Here is a 19,850-nt window from a genome sequence, read left to right as displayed (position 1 = left end):
ATGTGACCCTTCTGATAATACAGCTTTCCTACAATACTCTGTCTGTTATTTGCAGGATGGGTGATCTTCAGATATTAATGGGTCTTTAACTTCCTTCTAAAAAAGGACAATGTGTCTCATGATTATCATAATTTATCTATTCATCTTGTCTCCCTTACTTTTTCTGTTCTCTTTCTTTTTCTTTTCAGGATGGAGTAGGTGTAGATGAGAAGCTGTCTCTACGGCGGGTGGCCGTCGTAGAAGATTTCTTTGACATTATCTATTCCATGCATGTTGAAACTGGGCCCAATGGAGAACAAATCAGAAAACATGCTGGACAGAAGAGAACATATAAAGCAGTAAGTAAAAAAAAACTAAACAGGTAAAAGTGAACATTTATCTCTAAAAATGTGAGTTATTTGGGTTTAATCACATGGCATGAGATTCGTGGGCATTTTTTTTTCCAACTAGATTCATACTGACACCCTCACTCTCAAATTGATTTCAGAGGTCTTTCATTAATGCATGAAACATGTTGTTTAGAAATCATATTTGCTGTGTAATAAGGGCCACATCCACTGACTTCACTAGAGATTCTCTCACTGGCACAAGAAGAGAATTTGCTATTTCTATAGTGGTTTCACAATTTTTGTAATAGCTCTGTATTGATTAATTGCCATTAAATGGACGAAGTGTTAAAGAAGACTTAGAATGTATTGTCACAACTTGGCTAAATGGATTGCTGTATTTTAGCATATAAATGAAGGTGCCTTATAGTTTATTGCTGCAGACTAAGTAATACCTAATGGTTTAATGGTATAGAAACTTGTAAATGTCCTAAATTCAATGGGCTGGAAAACCACTAGGTACAATAAGGAAAGTGGTGAGGGGGCACATTCCATACCTGCATAAACTGGCTGAGTAGAGAGAAAATATTATTTCTAAAATTTTAATTGCATCAGTACAGTCTTAAAATAGCTATAAATAACTTTTGTGATTAATGACACAAATATAACACTTTACTGCCTCATGGAGATCTAATGAAGCATTTGCTGCACTTTCCCAAGATGCTTAAAATGCATGGTGTTGCCTGAATTCAGGTGACCAACTCTCCATGTGTGGGGCTGTGGTTGTGCCAGGCACACTCATATGTTGATCCTGATCCCCCTGCCCGGCTGCTTCCAGTTGCTGAAGCACCAGGGGCTGCCCCAGGGGGCAGGGCGGGGTACCCAGCCAGGACAGACTGCAGGGCATCCAAGGCATCTCTCCCCCAGGTCCCAGTGGGATGGAGCTGTGGACAGGGCCCTGAGGTGACCTATCACCCTAAACACAGTTCTTCATCTTAAAAACAGCCTGCAGTTATGTGAACTGCTTTTCATCAGAGGTCACCAGAATATGGGGAAGCTCCAGGTTTCTGATTCAATTTTAAGAAACAGCTGTTTTTCCATTACTGTTTTTTTCACCCATATAGCAATCTTTTCTCTGTGTCTGTGAATCCCTTCACAGATATTTTATTTATAGGCTATTTCACATGGTTTGTTGTGGGATAAGCTCTTGGCAAAATTTCTCATAATTTGTTCCCAGAGGTATTGACCTTAAGACAGACATATGAAGACATCTTTCATCTGTGTGTGCTTTTGTAAGGCTTGGAGTGTTATTTCAGGGTGAACTAATGCAAACTCTCTACATTAATTTTCATCTGGCACCTCAGCCATTTTGATACTTTGTCTTCTCTTTCAGAAAGCATTAGAAAAGTGATATTTTCCATTGACCTTTCTCTTTTAATTTTGTTTTACCTCAATAGGCTGCTCAGAGGTATAGGTCACAAATGTCTTAGAATAATATACAGCTATATAGAATGCTGTCAGCTATAAATACAGCGCTTCAAGTTACCATCCCACAAATGTGTGCCAAGTATAATTACTACTGTAAGAATCCCATGATTTCGGGTCAGATAAGAAATTTGTTTATTGTGAATAGCTTGAAAGACTAGTGTATCTTCAGTGAGAAGAACTACACCGTAGTTTCATCTATTGTCAACTTTTATTGCAATTGAGACATGAGCCTGTTGCATCGTTAAGGATGCCCAAATGTAAGTCTTTGTCATTATCAGTCTGCAATATTTGTGCATGCATTTAATTGTATATTAATTTATCAAGGGCACTGAGTTGTCTTTCCCCATGACAGGATTCAGATATATAATTTTGAAAGACTTCTATATATTAAAAAAAGTGGAAAAAAGACTCCAGAAGAAACAAATTTCAAATTCTTGCCCTCTATTCTGAGGTAATAGTTAAGTCAGGTTAAGTAAACAGGCATCAAACTCTACCAGACCATCTGGGGAAGTGCATGGTCCTTTACTGGACCTGTCCATGAAAATGCCTTTAGTAAAATTAAGAGCTGTAGTGTCAGTCTTTTCCAGGAAGCCACGCAGTATCTACCTCCTCTGTGGTACTGTAAGGAGGAAAAGGGTAATATCTCAGGTAACTGTCTCCCAAAACATTATACTCTAAAAGCTTTATAAATCAAACTGAAGTACTTTGGTGGGGTTTAATTTCATTAAGTGAATCTGGAACAAGATTAATTTAGTCTTGTTTCTTTATTCACATGTCAGAAGTGAATCATCCCTGAGATCTCTGCATGTATTTATCATGCATAAGTATTCACCAAATGGTTTGAGTGAAGCACTTTTATAGGAAATGTGGTTCACAAACTGTATGCTACAATTGCTATTTGTAATTCACCCCAGCATATGATCACATTGCTTCTGTTCTCCCACTGGATAACCAAAACCTTTTAACAGAGAAGTTATGGGGAGAAAGCACCACAATTTTGGCACAAAATTCCCGAACAAGTTCATAAATACCGTCGTGGATTTTCAGTACCTAAGTATTTCAGAAAAATTAATGGCACAGCCCTTGAGAATTGCAACGTATTGATTTTAAGTAATTAATTTTCTTATATCTGTGTAAGTCTCATTTTCAATAGTGAACTTGCTCCACTCAAAGTTTTGAATACATTCAAGAACGATTGGAAGGGTAATTAAATTGTCAAAGGTGACTTAATTAACTGCTGTTTGTGTTTACATAGAGTAACAAATTTGGTATAACTGGAGCCTTTTTTATTTTTGATAGAGTCACCCTGGGTGCTAGAGTGCTAAAATACATCAGAATGTTTCTCTAAAAATGTATTCAGAACACTTGAAAAACTCAGGGAATCTGCACTGCCTTGTTTATGTTAACTGTGTGGAAATGCATGATATTTTTACAACTGATTGATTTATGTGGAACTTCCTACACTGGCGCTGTGCAGGAAGATAAATAGGATGTGGTACTTGAGACCTCTTAAAGAGCAGAGTACTGGAAAGAGCCTTTCTATTTTAATTGGGGCAGCAATTTACAAAGCTCAAACTTTTGGATTTTTGGCACAAACCCTCTAGATAAATTAGGAAAGCATCTGTCCTTCAATATTTAGGTTTAGAATAAGGTCCCATTCTCTTCTCCTCTGCACACTAAAAGACCAGAAGGGAATTGTATAAACTCTCTGTGTATGATGTGGGAGAGTAACCTTGAAAATATGCAGAACAGGAGGAGTGTCCTGTTAAACTGTCAGGTTTTCTGTTCATTTGAGGTGCCTGACTTGTATACAAGGTACGATTGGTGTGCTGCGCTCCTTGCCAGCGTAACTGTAGGTAGATCTATACCAGAAAATAACCCAGATGTGGCTTACATATGTAAAATTAAACCAAGAACTTGAAATCATATCCAAAGTATTCCAGACTGAATGAATAATTAACATGGTGCTTTAAGTCTCAGGTATTTTCCCAGATCTCAGGGAAGTTTACAAGCAGGGAAAACATTGAAGGTCTTGATCTGGGAGATAATTCCCTCACAAAGACAGGATATGTGACACAAGGCCGGTGGCTCAGCAGGGGCACAGGTGACTGGGAAGATGCGGAAGGTGAAAAGAGCATGCTCCTCAGGGGAAGGGAACATAGTAATGCCCAAAGAGGTCCAGGCTTGTCCTGCATTCCTCTGAGTCCTCTGCTGGGCCTCACAGGAGGTGGAGTGAAATGCTGATGCAGGCAATGTTGTCAGGAGAAAGTACTGGGATCTCGCAGGGGTATCTGTGCCAGCAGTTGCTGCCACACCTCAGTGTCTAAGAGGAACTGCTTTGCTTTGGGGTAGTACTTTTCACTCTGTGTTCTCAGGGAGTTATTTTTGTATAGGCATCCCACTCTGAAAGGAGAACTGTGGCATTCAAACTGGGGATGGGGACGCAGGGGAGAGAAGTGTTCAGGAAAAGAACCCATCTGGTAGATTTGGGAAAGGCATGCAATAAGCGCATAGCAGGCTTTCCATGTCTTTGTAGAACTACATTTCTTGATTTAAACTATTCATCTGTGTCTACAACTTAAATACAAGTGCTGAGGGGTATATCAGAAGTGGGAGTAACTGGGAAAAGTTGTGGCTACAGTAGCAGCATGATGCAGCAGGTTCAAACTGTCAGGACAGCTCTGTGATTCAGTGCAAACCAGGAAAAGAAAAGCCTTATTACACTTCTCAAGAAGCGCAAATGGTCTGTGATGAGGCTGGCGACCTAAAACATCTGTGTTACCTCTCACGCCCAGCCTGTAGGTACTGTCTACCCAGATGAAGTGATGAAGCCCTATATTTCAGAATAGATTTGATTTTCCTTACTTAGTTTTAATATCCTTAAAAAAAGTATTAGATTTTCATTCATTTAAACAATTGAGGCGGTGCCTCACCTTTCTATGTTATATCTGGATAATTTTCTCACAACGAAGTGCATCATCTAGATGAGAGCTGTGTGTAAGTCTCATAGCTACCTTAAGCACCTTTAATTCTATGTACATATTCTACTTGAATATTTTAACTATGAAGGATGATCTAATATCTCCCTGTTGAGCCTGTGAGTCTCTGTGTAAAACCATGGAACATTACAGCAGTGAACTTGAATTGTGAGTGAGGATTGTCATGTCTGAGCAGGTGAAACGGGTTGGTTAATAAGACTCCCAACCCATGAATGAAAAAAGAGCTACTGAGCTGATGAGCTGGAAGAAGCAGGCTTGTAGAACATGAGGGAGGTACTAATGTGTCAAGGGAAAGTGGCTTGAGATAAGACTCTCGTCAGATAGGTAATACATAAATGTGTAACATCTGAGGCATTAACAGGAGTCTTTTAGATGTGGGGCAATATCTGGGGTTTTGTGCCTCATCCAGCTGTTTCAGTGTTTAATGTTTATTGATTTTGGATCAAGATTTTGAGTAGCTTCCCATCTCTCCTGTCAGCCTAATAAGAGCCTTTCTGAGACTGAGAAACAAGGGGTTACTCTTTTTCCCTCCCAAAACAGGAATGTGCTTCTGAGTCCCCTGTGAATATCACAATGAGTGTGTTTTCCTCAGGGAAATTTTTTGACAGGTTGCACTGTGAGATAACATCATCTCCTTCCTGATCAAGCAGCGCTAAAGTAGGTTTGGGGCTTGGCTGGTTTCTGTACAGGACAGACCTTGTCCTTGGGGAAGTGGAAGAACTTGAGCTTTGTGCAGGGCTTTAGCATGCTTAAATTCTTGCATCCACACCATTCTTGTGTGCATGGCAAAACAGCCAAGCCCCATGCACTTTTACTCTATGATCTTGTTCCTGCTTCTTTGCAAAGGGTGACTGTTCAGTGTCCTGGCAATTGTCCCACTAGCAGGTGTTTCCCATCGCTTCCCTCACAGAAAGCAGCTTCTGCTGCTTGGGGAGAGAAGGGAAGGGAGCTGTGAAGTGCAAGTTTAGCACATGAGGGAACAGCATTTCCCACAGTGTAGCGAGGTAGTGAGCTCTTGATAAAACTCCCAGCAGTGATAATCTGATTTCCTATGTCAGCCTCTATTTTGACCTCTTGCTGAGGAAAGGAGAGGGCTTCCCTTGGCTGGCTCATCCTCCTGTCATCAAGAAACCAATTTCTGCCACCTGGTTTGATGGCTGTGGGCCCAGGACAGATTACCATCTTCACTCTATCCCTATCTTTCTCTCTCTTTCCCTCCTCTTGTAGTCTTCTTTTGATCATCTTTTCCCCTCTTTACCCTCCTCAATTAAAAAAAATAAAAACACATGCAAAATCTCCATTCTGACACATTGTATTTTCCAGACTACACATACATCCTCCATGTTAATTCTTTAGAGGTTAATAGGTTCACTTGCAAAATTTCACTCCCTCTCCTCACACTTGTCTTTCCTACTCTGCCATATGTGTCCTAAAATCTGCCTTTCAGTTTAGGACTTGTTAATTTTCCAAGCAAAAATTTAGCTCTGAACGCTACATCATCACAACATCCTGGACCTAAACCATCTAAGTATGGGAGAGCATAAAGGAAACTTTGCTTGCTTTCTCTGCCTGTAGTGATGCAGTAGGACTGCAATAGGCTTCTCACAGACAATTAGGACAATCATTGCTTAGCTCCAATGTAAATCAGATTACATGCTCAGGTAGAGGATTACTTGCCTGTACTAGTTGTGCTCTTCATGGGATCTGATAAACAAGCCTAGACAGGCTTTCATTGCTGGGTGATATTTTGGATGTAGTCATATATGTCAAAATATACCAAAGACTTTTTGTTAATGGTGAAGTAAGATCATAAAAACTTTGAAGCCACTCAAGTCAACTCATTTTCCTCTCAATTCAGAGTTAAAACCAAATATATGTAGATGTGCATGGGCTGTATTGCTAGGAAATGCTTGCTCCTTATCCTGTAATTTCTGAGGCTGAAACAAAACCTGTGTAATTTTTGCAGTTTTTGCTTAATGCTCTGGAAGTTCTGTTTCATCTCCACATATCTTTACAATGTAAAAAAGCATATGGCTATAATAGCTATATCTAGTACATAATGCCTAAACACAAACCTGCTAGAATCTGCTGGTTTTCTTATTTCTCCATGAATACATCCATGAATACATCTAGTTATGAGATAACTACATAGTTATCTCTATGATAACTATTAGATCTCTACAAGCAGCAGAAGATATACTAATGTGCAATAAAAACAGTAAGAGTAAGGAATCCCATAAGGATATTTCTAGAGCTTATGTATTTGAGAAAAATACACTCGTATTTTTTTTTTTTTTTAAATCAATCCAAGTAATTTTATCAGTATGGTAAGTCAGCAATCATTGGTCTTTGATTGGAATGGGCATGTGCATAAGAAGTTTCCTGTAAGTCATGCCAAAAAAATGCCAGTCTGATTTGTCAGAATATGGATGTAAATAATGCAATATCCCCCACTTCTTTTTTCTGGCTTACTTTTTTTTTAAAATGTAGAAGCATGTGCATCTTTTAATTTTTTTTTTTTTTTTTGGTATGGATTTCCTACAATCAAATATTCTTTTTTATAACACATCACTGAAAAAGATGGTCTGGCTATATTTTTTATTAGCTAATAGCCTTGAGAAGAGGGCTAGGAGCTGGGCTACTGAAGGCAGTGAGGGGATACAGCATCAGCAAGGACTGAGTCATTACTTCCTTCTTTTGGATAGAATAAAGGACAGAAACAATTTTTCCTGATGAAATCAGACCACTCAGGTATTTCTGTGTAATTACTTAGAAGGTGTCAAGAAGGTGTCACAGACCTCCCAGTTGTGCTCTGAAACACTTACATGCAAGCCAGCTCCATGAATTACATCAGTCCAGTCTTGTGCTCAACCTGGTAAACTATACTGAGAGCTGAAATATAAGATTTTACGTTCAGCCTTGTGCTAAATTTGTTGAGCATTTCTCAGATACAGCTGGTTCAGAGTTTGGCCAGAACAAGCAAGTGGCTATCTGCATCTTGTGAAGGAGAGATGAAAGGCAAAAAAGGGTCTGCACTGGGGGGGGAGACAATTCATAAGCTTTCTGGCAGTGCAAGCTGGAGAGACCTTTTCTATATACTCAGGCAGCAAGAATAAGGAATGTTATGGGTTATGCTCCTTATGTATATCTTTTAATGTGATTTCTCTTGTGTTATGCCAATTTATACAGGCTGAAGTCTAGGAATGTCAGTGATTGATTCAAATTATAAAATAAACAGGGGAGGAAGTTGGTGAAATCTGGAGTTATTTAGGGAAGGGCATCCTTAAAACTGTGTTGCAGTGGGAGGTTGGAGACACGAGCATCTGCTCTGTGGACAAATTTAGTCATAAAACCCGGTTCCCTTATAGTCAGTGGAGCATACCTATCAAATCTGGGCCTTAGCTTGCTTTCTCTCCATGGAGGAATTTCATCTTGTTTGAGCAGAACTGGAATTTTGACAGAGATGCTTGATTAGAATAAATGGAGCATTCCTATCAAATGCAGGGGGCTAATGAATCCATTGGTAAGCTCCATTAATTTCAATACAGTGCTAAACATGTTAAATGTTATAAGAGAGAGGTTGCTGTGTATGTGCACTTTCCAATTTTTTCAGTGCTAAATTCTAGCTGATTTTAGGTTCTTTTTTTAGTTTCCATAAAGCATGAATATAACCAGTGTTTTCATGTTTAGAAAGGTAAATAAGCATCTGTTCTGTGGGTATAAAAAACAGGAAAAAATAATCTAAAAATATGTTTTCAGTAGGACCTCCCATTCAAAAGTGGCTTAATTTAGTGCCTTAATTTTCAGAAAAGTTGTTTCAGGCCCAGAAAAAAACCTTTGCCAATTTTCATCACAGAACAATATTTGCTTTTATGCTAATTCTCTTCTCCCTCCCCAGTAAGATTTCTGTTATATAGGAAAACAACAATAAACAGCCTAAAAACCAATGTTATAAACATGATGGTATATTTTGCATTCCCATTTTATAGTGCATCATTTCTGTGTATTGACATGACACACATCACATCACCAAACACTAATTTAAACTCCACCTGTTTTCAAAAATACTGCCACTGATAAATTTGGTCCATGGAGTGTTAGGAAATGTAAGATTCAAGACAGGTTAAATAGGTGACAAGCCAAGTGGAAGAGTGTAAGGAAGTTAAAACTGATTTTCCTTTTCTTCTTAGCACCCTTGTGAGGGGCAGAAGTGATTTGGACGATATGTAATCCCATTTACATCCAGTTAAATAGTGATCTTGTCCTTTCTGTAGCCACACTTTCATACACACCATCTCCATTCTTCTTCAATTCCTACTGAGACTTGCATCTCAGCATATGCTTGACAGGAAATCAAGTCCTGCTGTAGGTTTTACAGTAGGAGAATACAAGCAGATTAACAACTCACCCTCTTAATTTCTCTTGCTGGGACTTGGTCTTTCTTTAGGGATTATCTCCATAGTAAAATAGCCACCATAGTTGGGAAAAAAGGGGCTAGAGATTCATTACAACACTTGCACTGTTCAGTGTATATACATCAACGTATGTAAGGAATCACAGAAAAGCCATGGATTTGCCTTTTACTGGATTGAAAAAATCCAAGTTTGAATGTTTTCATCAAATTCCACCCATCTGATAAAGCTGCTCCACTGTACCAGAGTGTAAGAGTTTCTGCTGATGTCTGGATTGAATGTCCCAAGACACCACTGTTATTGTCCCTGGTTATACGCTATAAAGAGTTTTTCTCTACAGATTTTTATCTACCTTTCAGGCAGTGGTGGGCTACAATTAGATGTTTCTTGCCCTCATAACCTATATGAAAGAAATCTATCTCCCTCAACCTCTCCTTGAAGGTTTCCTTTAGGTTCCAGCTGCTATGATGGCCAGGCATAGAGCCATCTGCTTCATAGCAGCCTTCTTGAAGTGTGGGGGGGAGCTGTGAACTGTGAGGGGAAACCTGGGCACATTATTCCAGCTGCTTTCTTACCAGCACTGAGTAGAGAGATGATTTTTCTTGATCTGCTGTCTATGCACTTAAAGCAACCAGTAGGAGATGTTTGTCTGTGATCAGAGAGTATGCTGTTGGCTCATTTTCAGCTTGGCACCAACTTCTGGGGCCCTTTTCAGCAAGGCAAAATGTCTTTAAAGAGAGATGCATCCTTTAGGGTGGGGAGAATGCAATCTTTAAAACCAGTTACAATTGCTTCCTCCTCTCCCTTTCAAAAGAGAAAAAAAATCCCTCTGGCGCCTGCTTGTGAGTGTGTGGTTAGAAACAATGATTTTGTTGAAACCGAGAAACAACTAAAATCTGTTGTTTCAAGATATTGCCAGGTAAAGCAGAGTCTCTAAAATTAACTGGTTCACAAATTCTTTATTAGTAAAAATAGTGTAGGTTCTCCAAATTACAAAATCACAAGCTTTAGAAGAATATTTTTACAAAACATTGAAGTACAAAGTTAAAATAGTAAGGCAACCTTCATTGCTGCTAATACATCAAATCCTATATCTGTCTATGTATTGTTACAACAGAAAACAAATAGAACATGTAGGAAAAGTGCTTTCTTTTTTTTGGTATTGGCTATTAAAAAAAGGTCTCTCTTCAACTTTTTTGATACCATTCCACAGTGGGATAGCTGTTATGTATGAATCTTTTTGCTGGAAGGAATTTGAAATTAATTGTAAACAGGAAACAACCCCCCTTTTGATAAAGTGGAATTTTGTTCAGTACAAGCTGTTAGTAGCCATTAGATGATAAGTAGGCAGATTGGAGAGATGTTTCTTGAAATCCTACATAGTATGCTGAACATGCTTTCATTGTACTACCTGGCATTAAAAGATAATGTGTCTTATTTGGAAATATGATGATCAGGTCTATTAAATCATGCTCAATCAGCTTACATAATAACATCTATATTTTGTTATTAATTTCAGATTTCAGAGACCTATGCCTTCCTACCGAGAGAAGCGGTGACACGATTTCTAATGAGCTGCTCAGAGTGCCAGAAAAGGATGCATTTAAACCCAGATGGAGCAGATCATAAAGGTAGTTTTAGTGTCAAATAGTGGGATGTAAAATAATTTTATTTCTAATACCCATTTATACTTTCTAAGCTTAAGTGAGGGTTCATATAAATTTGGTAGACTGTAACAGTTCAGTAAGTCAGATCATCTCATTTACTTAAGCTGGAAGGTAGTGAATCTTCTGCTTTCACTTAAGGATGGAGTGTAATGCCATATACACCCTCAAGAGAAAGATGATTTTATCTGGAGGAAATAATTGATTTTGCTATGGAAATGTTTGTATGGGAGCTTAAGCATAGGGAACAGATAGGGTATATGGGCTGTAGTCATTTAGGGTAGAAGAACTCATCAGTTTTCAGGGTTTGATCTTGGTTTTCCTTCTTTTTTGGGAGACTTCTGTTGTACAGCCTACAAGCGTTTGGAAACGCAAAAGTTAGAGCTAAATGACATAACTGTTTGACTTTGACTGCAGAGTAGGCTGACATAGCCTCCACAATTAACATATAATGCATAATAACTTTTTCTTTTGCAGATAATGGAAAACCTCCAACTTTGGTGACCAGTATGATTGATTACAACATGCCCATTACTATGGCTTATATGAAACACATGAAGCTACAGCTACTAAATTCACAGCAAGATGAGGTAAAACCTGAAATCTTTTGTTTTTCTGTTCTCCTGCGTTCTTTTGTACTTGTCTTTGAGGTCACTAGGAAGCTGAAGTGAAGATGATTGTTGATCCCATCTTTATAATTTTGTTGCTAAAACAGTCAGTCTGAAGCCAAGGCAGGGTTGTTTTCAAGCAATCAGATTGAGAGAAACTATCATGAGTTATGGCCCTCCTGTAACTGGGGGTAGTGAGCTGTACTTTGAATTGCCTGAAGGTGCTCTTTCACTGGACCAGTGGAAAGGGTGGTGTGGGCAGCATGTTCTCTTCAGACTTCGTTCTGTGCCCAGCAGTGACTTCCATTGGCTGCTTTCAGAAGCCAATACCATCAACAAACAACTGAAATGACTGCCATGGTGTTCTCAAGGCTAGCAACCATGATGCAACACATTTTCCTACAGTGATGAAAGTTCTGGCAACATCAGTTGGAAACTTCAAGGCAAAAAGCTTATTATTAAGAGTGGGAGTTGCTTTTTAAATTTTGAATAAAAAGGCAGAAAAAAGAAGGAGGAAAAGTAGAGAATCAAACATCTTCATAGAGAATTTGGCTTGAATTTTATTTATTTCTTCTCAAAGATTGTTTGCTTTCTCTGATTTATTCAGTGTTCCCAGATCTCAAGAAGTGCTTCATCAATTGACAGGCATATACCAAATTATTTGTAGTAACTTCATTTTACTAGAAGTTTGTTCATTTACCATTTAAGCTGCCAAATAGAAGCTCAACTATGTGCCAGACAAAAACCAGTTCTTTATTCTTTGTCTTCCTGTCCAGCTACTGGATATTTTTTAATATATTTTTTAATAAAGACAGCCTTCAAAAACAACCTTAGCAGCTGGATTATAGCAAGACCCTGACTGACTTCTTACTTGTAGAGAGTCAGCCAGATTTTTTTTCCCAATAAGTAGATATGGGCTGCTGGTAGAGATTTCATGAATTGTTCAACAGTCCCTGGAATGGGGGGATTTCACCACTCTTCTAGAAATATCAGGATCTTTATTTCAGTTTGGCCTTTTGTTTTAATTGCAGAGGGTGTAGAGAGAGATCCCCAACTCAAAGTTCTTAATGCATAAAAACAGCCTGGTAATCTTTTCTTTCTATTGAGTCTCTTGATTATTTGAGGGATCTGGAAGCAGAGTGTAAAGTAGCAGGAGAGAAGAGGCTTTATTCTGCAGTAGCCTTAAGAATTAAAGGACTCCTTGATTTCTACACCTTTTCCCTTTGAAAATTACTACTTCTACAGCAGGGTCACGCACTCATGCTGGATCAGGACTCCATGCCACAGAGCTTCTGTAGCCTGAATGTTTTGGTGTAGCCTTTTTGGTCTGATGACTAAAATCTTTGTTAAATCAGTTTTTCATCTGACAAGCCAGTGGCAATGATATGGAGGCAGCAGGACTTAAACTTTGCTTGGTACTTCCCTGCCCAGCTCAGTTTTGCAGCTCTTTCATTACATGTTTTGTATATGAGATGTCTGCAGCAGTGGGTTTATGAAAGTGATTTCTTATATGTTTTAGTAATAATAACTTTTTTAGGGTAGAGTGGGCACAAGGAAAGTTCTGGATTTATGAAAGTAATTTTTTGTATATTTTAGTAATAATAAGTTTTCCAGGACAGAGTGGGCACAAGGATAGTTCTCAAGATAATCCTTATGTCTTTTCTCAAAGCACAGTTTTGCCAAGGTTTTTTTTTTTCCCCTTTCTGTGCATTTGTTGCCCTGAGAGCAAAATGACAGTGAAAATGTTGTAGTACAAAGTAGCAAGACATCTGGTTCAAACTATTTCATGCACTTAAAACACACGCTTGGATTTGTAGGAAAGATTTAATAAATCATATCTGTAGTCTTGTGTGGAATTGAGACAGGAGTAAACTTGAATCCCACTGCTAACTAGCATTAACAATGAATTCTGAGAGAGAATTTCTGAATTCCCTCCTCTTTAATTCCACATTTTTAAGCTGAGACCATTGATGAGAGGGAAACAGGCTTCATCTAAAATGAGAACTCACCACTGTGTGGGAATTTAGAGCTGTACTGCAGTGGTTCTCAGTTTTTGCTCCCATGCCCATGTGTCCATGCAGATTCAGAAAGAGGTTTACACAGTTTGGGAAGTGAAGTGGAGGTATTCTGCAGTGCTGTGGGCAAACAGAGGCTGCCTATGTGTGTTGTTGTATAACTATGCAAGTGTCAGCCAGAGCTCCCTTTCTGTGAGCCCATCAAATTGCCTAACTTCAGAACTGAAATACGTAAGCTGATGCTTGCTAGTTCCTGCAGGATTCAATGAGAAACATCCCTGTGTTTTAACAGAGACACAGCAATCCAGAAGGTTTGGGGGAGTTTGTTTTCTTGTCTTGCTCTTTGAACAAGCAGAGTGCATTTTCTCTAAACCTCAGACCCATCTGGCATGTGCCCCGGCCCTATCTGTCTGGGGCAGGAGGCTGGTGGGCACCAGGGTTCATCTGTGAGGGCAGTGTTTGGGTGTTTGCTGCTGCTGTAACTGGGGTGCTCCTGCCTTATGTAAGGCTAGACAGACAGGTGCCTGTTAGAGAAGCCCTCACTCTTCCATTTGTTTTTTTACAAAACCATGAGAACAAGATGTTTTTTTCCGTGTTTGTTTGTCATTGTCCTGCTGTGGGCAGTGCAGAACAGCATCACCTTGTGTGTTGTCCCACTCTTGCTCCTGACTGGCATTTGAAGTCCTTCATCCTAATTTAGCATGAGTCATTACTGCAGGGAACTAACTTTCTGAAAACAAGAGAAATGTCCATGGAAGCTGGAAACATTGCTGAGACCCAGTGGAGGAACTGATTAAAATGTCTAACACTCAGAAGGAAGCAAGCAGCTATATTGATACCTGTAGTATCCACTTCACAACAAGTACACAGTAAATTATATTCTTGAGATTGCTGTTTTTCTAGGTCAGTTCTGGTGAACAACCCAGAAAAATAGTCAGAATCCTGTCTTGTCCTGTTTTGATAAAAAAATGTACAAAAACAATAAATTGGAAAAATATTTCAAACATTTTCAGGATGTACAAAACCATTTGCCATATTTTCCTTTAAATTCTTTCAAGTACTTTTCCTCTTAATGGGATTAGCCATCTCAGAAAAGTTGTTACTGAAAATATATTGCCTTAGGTTTGCACATTGCCTTATCCACTTCCAGAGCAAGACCTGTGGATACTTAATTTCTAATCCATGAGTGGATGTGTGAACTTCAATGGGACTGAAGCAACTGAAGTCAAATATGTATTTGAATATTTTCTGGACTACATCTAAAACTGTTTTCTTTCATAAATGGGGATAATGATCAGGATTTTTACTTTTTGCCCTTTTATCATCCCTGTTAAATGCTCTGTAACTGGACTTGATGGATAAATCACATTAAAGATATAGAATGTAGAATAAATTTGCAGTGATTCTCTTGTGATTATATTACTTTTATTTGCCTCTGACTGTCATGACGATGCTCAGAACTTTTATAGACTTTCTCCTTTTCATAGATGCTTCTTTTAACATGGTGTAAGTGTGACATCTTGTCAAGGGAATTTGATCATGGATTCTTACTAGGTCAGGTTGCCATTTGGAAATATCTTCCTGTGAGTCTCTGTGGTTTATCCTCAGCCAGCAACTAAGAGCCATGCAGTGGCTTGCTTACTCCTCTACCCAGTCTGGGATGGGATGGGAGAGAAAATCAGAAAAAAGTAAAAACCCAGGGCCTGAGATGAGAAAAGTTTAATAATTTAAACAAAGTAAAATATGCTACTACTACTACTACTGCCACTACTGATACTACTAATTGTAATGAAATGAGAGACAGAGAAGGAGGAATAAAACCCAAGAAAGAGATGTGATGCCAAATAAAATTCCTTACCACTCACTGAATGATGCCCAGCCAGTCTTCCTGTGGTCAACTCCTTCCAGTTTATATACAGGGAATAATGCTCTGCAGTATGGAATATCCCTTTGGACAGGGCAGGTCAGCTGTCCTGGATGTTCTCCCTCTTGGCTTCTTGTGCACCTGCTCACTGGCAGAGCATGGGAAACTGGAAAGTCCTTGATTTAGAGTAAGCACTGCTTAGCAACAACCAAAATACCAGTGTGTTATTAGCATTATTCCCATACTAAATCCAAGCACAGCACTATACCACCTACTAAGAAGAAAATTACTATCCCAGTCAAAACCAGGACAGTGGTCATTCACAGGGTTACTGACTTCCATATGGGAAACAGAAAAGGATTCAGGCAGGGAATATAGGGATGTCTCCTCAGCCAATTTGAATAACAAGGGCTCGGTATGGGGCCTCTACGTACCAATTCTTTTCTGGAATATACTATGGAACTATTGTGTAGTATCCTCATAGTTAACAAATTACATTTGTCAGATTATCATACCACATAAACCCTGTATTTCATTCCTCTTCTTGATGTGCTCCTTGTTTTCTCCTATACAAAAATATTTAGCATGATTACACTCCACACTGGGTGTGAGTAAAACAAATGGGAAGAGAATGAACTGCACATATAATGTGAACAGTGTACCATGTTTTCTGACATGTCTCTTTTAATTTGCAGGATGAAAGTTCTATAGAAAGTGATGAGTTTGATATGAGTGACTCAACTAGAATGTCAGCTGTGAACTCTGACCTCAGCTCAAATCTGGAGGAGAGAATGCAAAGTCCTCAGAACCTCCAGGGCCAGCAGGATGGTAAGGTTCTCATTTTGTACAGAGAACGTGGCATTGCCTTGTCTTTTTTCCCATTCTGTGCTTTCATTTAGAATTTGCTTTTCTTCATAGAGTGTTTAATTATGTAATTTGAAATACATGTTCCCTATATCTCAGCATGAAAAAGAAATTAGGGTTTTATTTTGCAGGTTAATTTATTTGTTGCTTATGCAACAGGTGAGTGCTTAGATCACTATATGTTAAATAGTATTGTCTTACTGTTTCTATATATATATATATCTGTAGTGTGACCATGCACAGGCATAAAAGGAAATGAAACTCAAACCTTTCTGAAGCAACCCAGAAAGCTGAGAAAGTTGTTTTCACAAGGAGGGAGCATAATGTCACCAAAGCTGGATATTTGGGAGATAAGAACAGGAATGTGATATTCAGAAGAAAGGATGAAAAAAAATTCTTGTGGAGAAATGGAGGCAAAAGACAAGAAAATAGTGAGCGGCATTGCACATTTGAATGTTAATTGCTTCTTGTTTACAACACCAAACTACTTTTTGGTCAGAGATAAAACTGACCTATTTTGCATTGAAGGTGCATAGTTGTGTAGTCTTTGATTTCAGCCCTTGTTATATAGCAAGTTAAATGAGTCTGGTTTGGAATTAACTTTCTTCTGGATTATGGAGCTCACAAATAGCCTGTCTACTACAGACTGTGACAGTGGCTCATGAGTGACACAGGAATGCACAACACCCAAAGTGCAGGTGTATTCTATTGCTGTTAGAAACAACACACTGGAATTCTGTACTTGCTACTTGGGAATTTCCTGATTATGCATGCCAAATTGGAAGTTCTTTCTATATTTTTCTTGACCACTAAATAAATAGGATTTGATAGCTAACCTGGATGTTTTGCACTTGATGCATCATGGTCATTTGCTAGCTGGTAAGACATTTAGTTGAGAATGAGTATGGTGCATAGTGGTTGATAGGACCTGGTGATAGGTTGCATGTTCATCTGGGTTGCTTTTCAAACAAAGGAAGGAGTAGGATGTCTGTGATAATTTGATAGGTCAGATTCTAACCACAACTGCCTTTTGTCTGAGTGCCCTCAAGCTATCACAAATTTTTTTTTCAACTTTCAACCTTATTTGTCTATATATGTTCACTAAAGGAGCAATTCTGATGCACATGATGCAAGAAAATGTAGTTCAGTTTCCTGCTGAAGTTTGACTTTTCACAGGGATAGTACATTATAGTAATACTGCTAATTTAGAGGTTTCAGGGATCCTTAGGAAGGTGCCATTTTTTAATGTATCTAGCTTTCACTGCAATATTATGCTGTAGAAGTTTCACATATATAATTTCTTAATAATAATTGCATGCATGCATATGTCTGAAATAAAAATTATAGCTCAGTACAGTAACCTGTGAAGAAATGCCTGTCATACACATCTTAACACCTGCTGCAACCAGACTCATGCCACATCTAATCATATTAGAACCTAAGTATGAATGATGAAATGCTGCAAATGTGTCACTTGCTATTTGAAATGTATGGGAAATAAATCCACTGTGGTCTTTGAACTTCAGACAGTGTGATCTTACAGTATGGCTTTAAATCTCCCAGCTTTCTTTCCCTTCCTCCCAGATGGTACTTGCTTACCTTCCTAAGGCAATCCTATTTTTTGCTGCTAAAATCTTCTGGCTAAAGCATCTGCTGATAGAGAGGTTTGAAATAGCAGCTCTGTTCCTGCTTCATTGTTTTCCTTTGCTAGCTGTTGTCAGGTAGCAAACCTAAGTGTGGCTAGTTATAGCAGCACTGCTGTTTCTGTTGTAGGAGAAGGGGCTGAAGGAGGAGCAGAAAGACACGAAAGAAGTAGGGGGAAGAAGAATGACAGGAGAGGGCAGGAAAAAAAAATTGGAAGAAAATAATCAATATAAGAGGTAGACGAAGGGAAGCTGGAACAGGAAAGGGGAAAAACAAAAGGGAATGTAAATTAATATAGCAGTACAATCTCTTTCGCTGTCACAAGGCTGCATTGTAAAATTTTGCAAATTTAATCCTTAATTATAGTGCACGTACACCAAAATCATCACCAAAGCATGAATCTGTGTCAAAAGTGATTCTTGCTCCCTTCCCTCAAACATTCTGTATGTCTGTGAAAGTTTATGTCAGCCACCACATTCAGCCTATAGATAAAGACAGTTGGCATTTGCCTCATCTGAGACGTGTTTGCTGCATCCTGGCAGGTGGAAACTTGCTGTTGCATAAGGTTGCCTGTGCACATGCAGTTGGAAATGGGGTCTGGGGGGGAATGGGACAGCACTGGTCTTCTGCTGCCCCAAGCATACTCTCTTTGGGAAGATAAGTTGCTAAAGGGAATCATTAGGAAAACTGCTGCCTGGGGTGGATTAGGGACAGCTCCAGTGTACCTAAAGGTGATGTGTTTAATCACTTTTCTTACCTGGTTTTCCATGTGAGGTAGCATAAGAGTATTTTGGGACATCCCCTGTTTTGTTTTTTTTTTCTATGGATTTGAACTGATTTGGTACTAGTATGTGAACAGTCTGTGTACCCTAGAGGAATATAATGGTGAACTGGGCCATGTTACTGAGGATGGAGGCTCCTCTTCCAGTTCATTTTATTAGAGCATCAGAATTTTGACACTATGTAAAGAAATAAGATGCTTTCATAGCCTCTTGGGGCTGTACTTGCATCCTATTTAGACAGGCATTTTTCTGTGGGAGTCCATTACAGAGCTCATGTTACAAAATTTGACCTGAGGTTTCCCAATGTCTTCCAGCCCAATACTGTGTCCTGTTTCTTAGGTTGCTTGAACCTAAATAGAATAAAGGCAAGTATGAGAGCAAGTCACAGTGCCAGCTGAAAGCAATAGACTTTTTCACCTAGAAATGCCATGGTAGGTGAGAAAAATGCTGAGGAGGAAGGGCACAGAGACAGAAGGTGCATATTTGCTCAGAGTAGATGGTTGCTGGTACTGCACAAAAGTCCTGGGCTCTGCAAGTGGACTGAGGCTTCACAAGACTTGTACTAAGTTTATTAGGTGGAAAGGGTACAGGGAATTAAGGAAGTAATGAAAAGTGTGGAGAGTTAGTGAATCGTATCTATGGCACTGAAGTTGCTGCAATACTACTAAGGACAGTTCCCACTTTAAATTAGCCTTTGTACACTTTTAAATAAGAGGGTCTTGAGTCACACCTGCTGGTGAATGGCTGAAAATAGTATCCTGAGCACCTGCAGGGCTGCTGCAAGATGGGGTAGGAGTTGGAAAAGGGCTGCTCCTCTTCCCTGGGGAGACAAGAAAAGGAAAGGAGCTCTAATTTACAATTGGTTCAGTCCCCATCTGGGAATGGGGTATGGCTCTCTGCTTACCAGTGCCTCAGAGGTGCTTTCTCTAGCAGCCAGCTGGATAATAGAGCTGCAAATTGCTCATGTGTTCTGTTCTCTTTTGCTTGCCTCTTGCTTGCCCCTGTTTTCTTGCTTTCCTAGACATGGATGGCACAGTTCTGTGTCCTAAGCTGGTTCTTTGGAATGAACACTGTGTGTAACTCATCTGCAGGCAAAGCTCCCACTTGAGAGATATCTTTAATTCTCCTTTATCTTAATAATGCTCTTGGGGCTCTGATGTTGCTGGATCAAACTCTTTTGCCCA

At 39.1% G+C, this 19,850-nt stretch overlaps 1 protein-coding gene across 4 annotated transcripts in view; it reads left to right on the top strand.

The window, feature by feature from the left end:
- Positions 1–251: 251 nt before the first annotated feature.
- The window catches only part of NOL4 (nucleolar protein 4), a 152,226-nt gene continuing 132,627 nt past the window's right edge, over positions 252–19,850 (top strand). For all 4 annotated transcript variants that reach the window (XM_058832456.1, XM_058832455.1, XM_058832454.1 and 1 more), the window contains exons 1-4: positions 252–338; positions 10,745–10,856; positions 11,367–11,479; positions 16,072–16,204. In XM_058832456.1, coding sequence (XP_058688439.1) covers positions 267–338; positions 10,745–10,856; positions 11,367–11,479; positions 16,072–16,204 — 430 coding nt within the window. In that variant the 5' untranslated portion in view covers positions 252–266. The remainder of the gene's footprint in view (positions 339–10,744; positions 10,857–11,366; positions 11,480–16,071; positions 16,205–19,850) is intronic.

Source organism: Poecile atricapillus, chromosome 2 (assembly GCF_030490865.1).
Source record: "Poecile atricapillus isolate bPoeAtr1 chromosome 2, bPoeAtr1.hap1, whole genome shotgun sequence".
NCBI classification, from domain to species: Eukaryota; Metazoa; Chordata; class Aves; order Passeriformes; family Paridae; genus Poecile; species Poecile atricapillus.
This window is presented reverse-complemented; position numbering and strand designations above follow the sequence as displayed.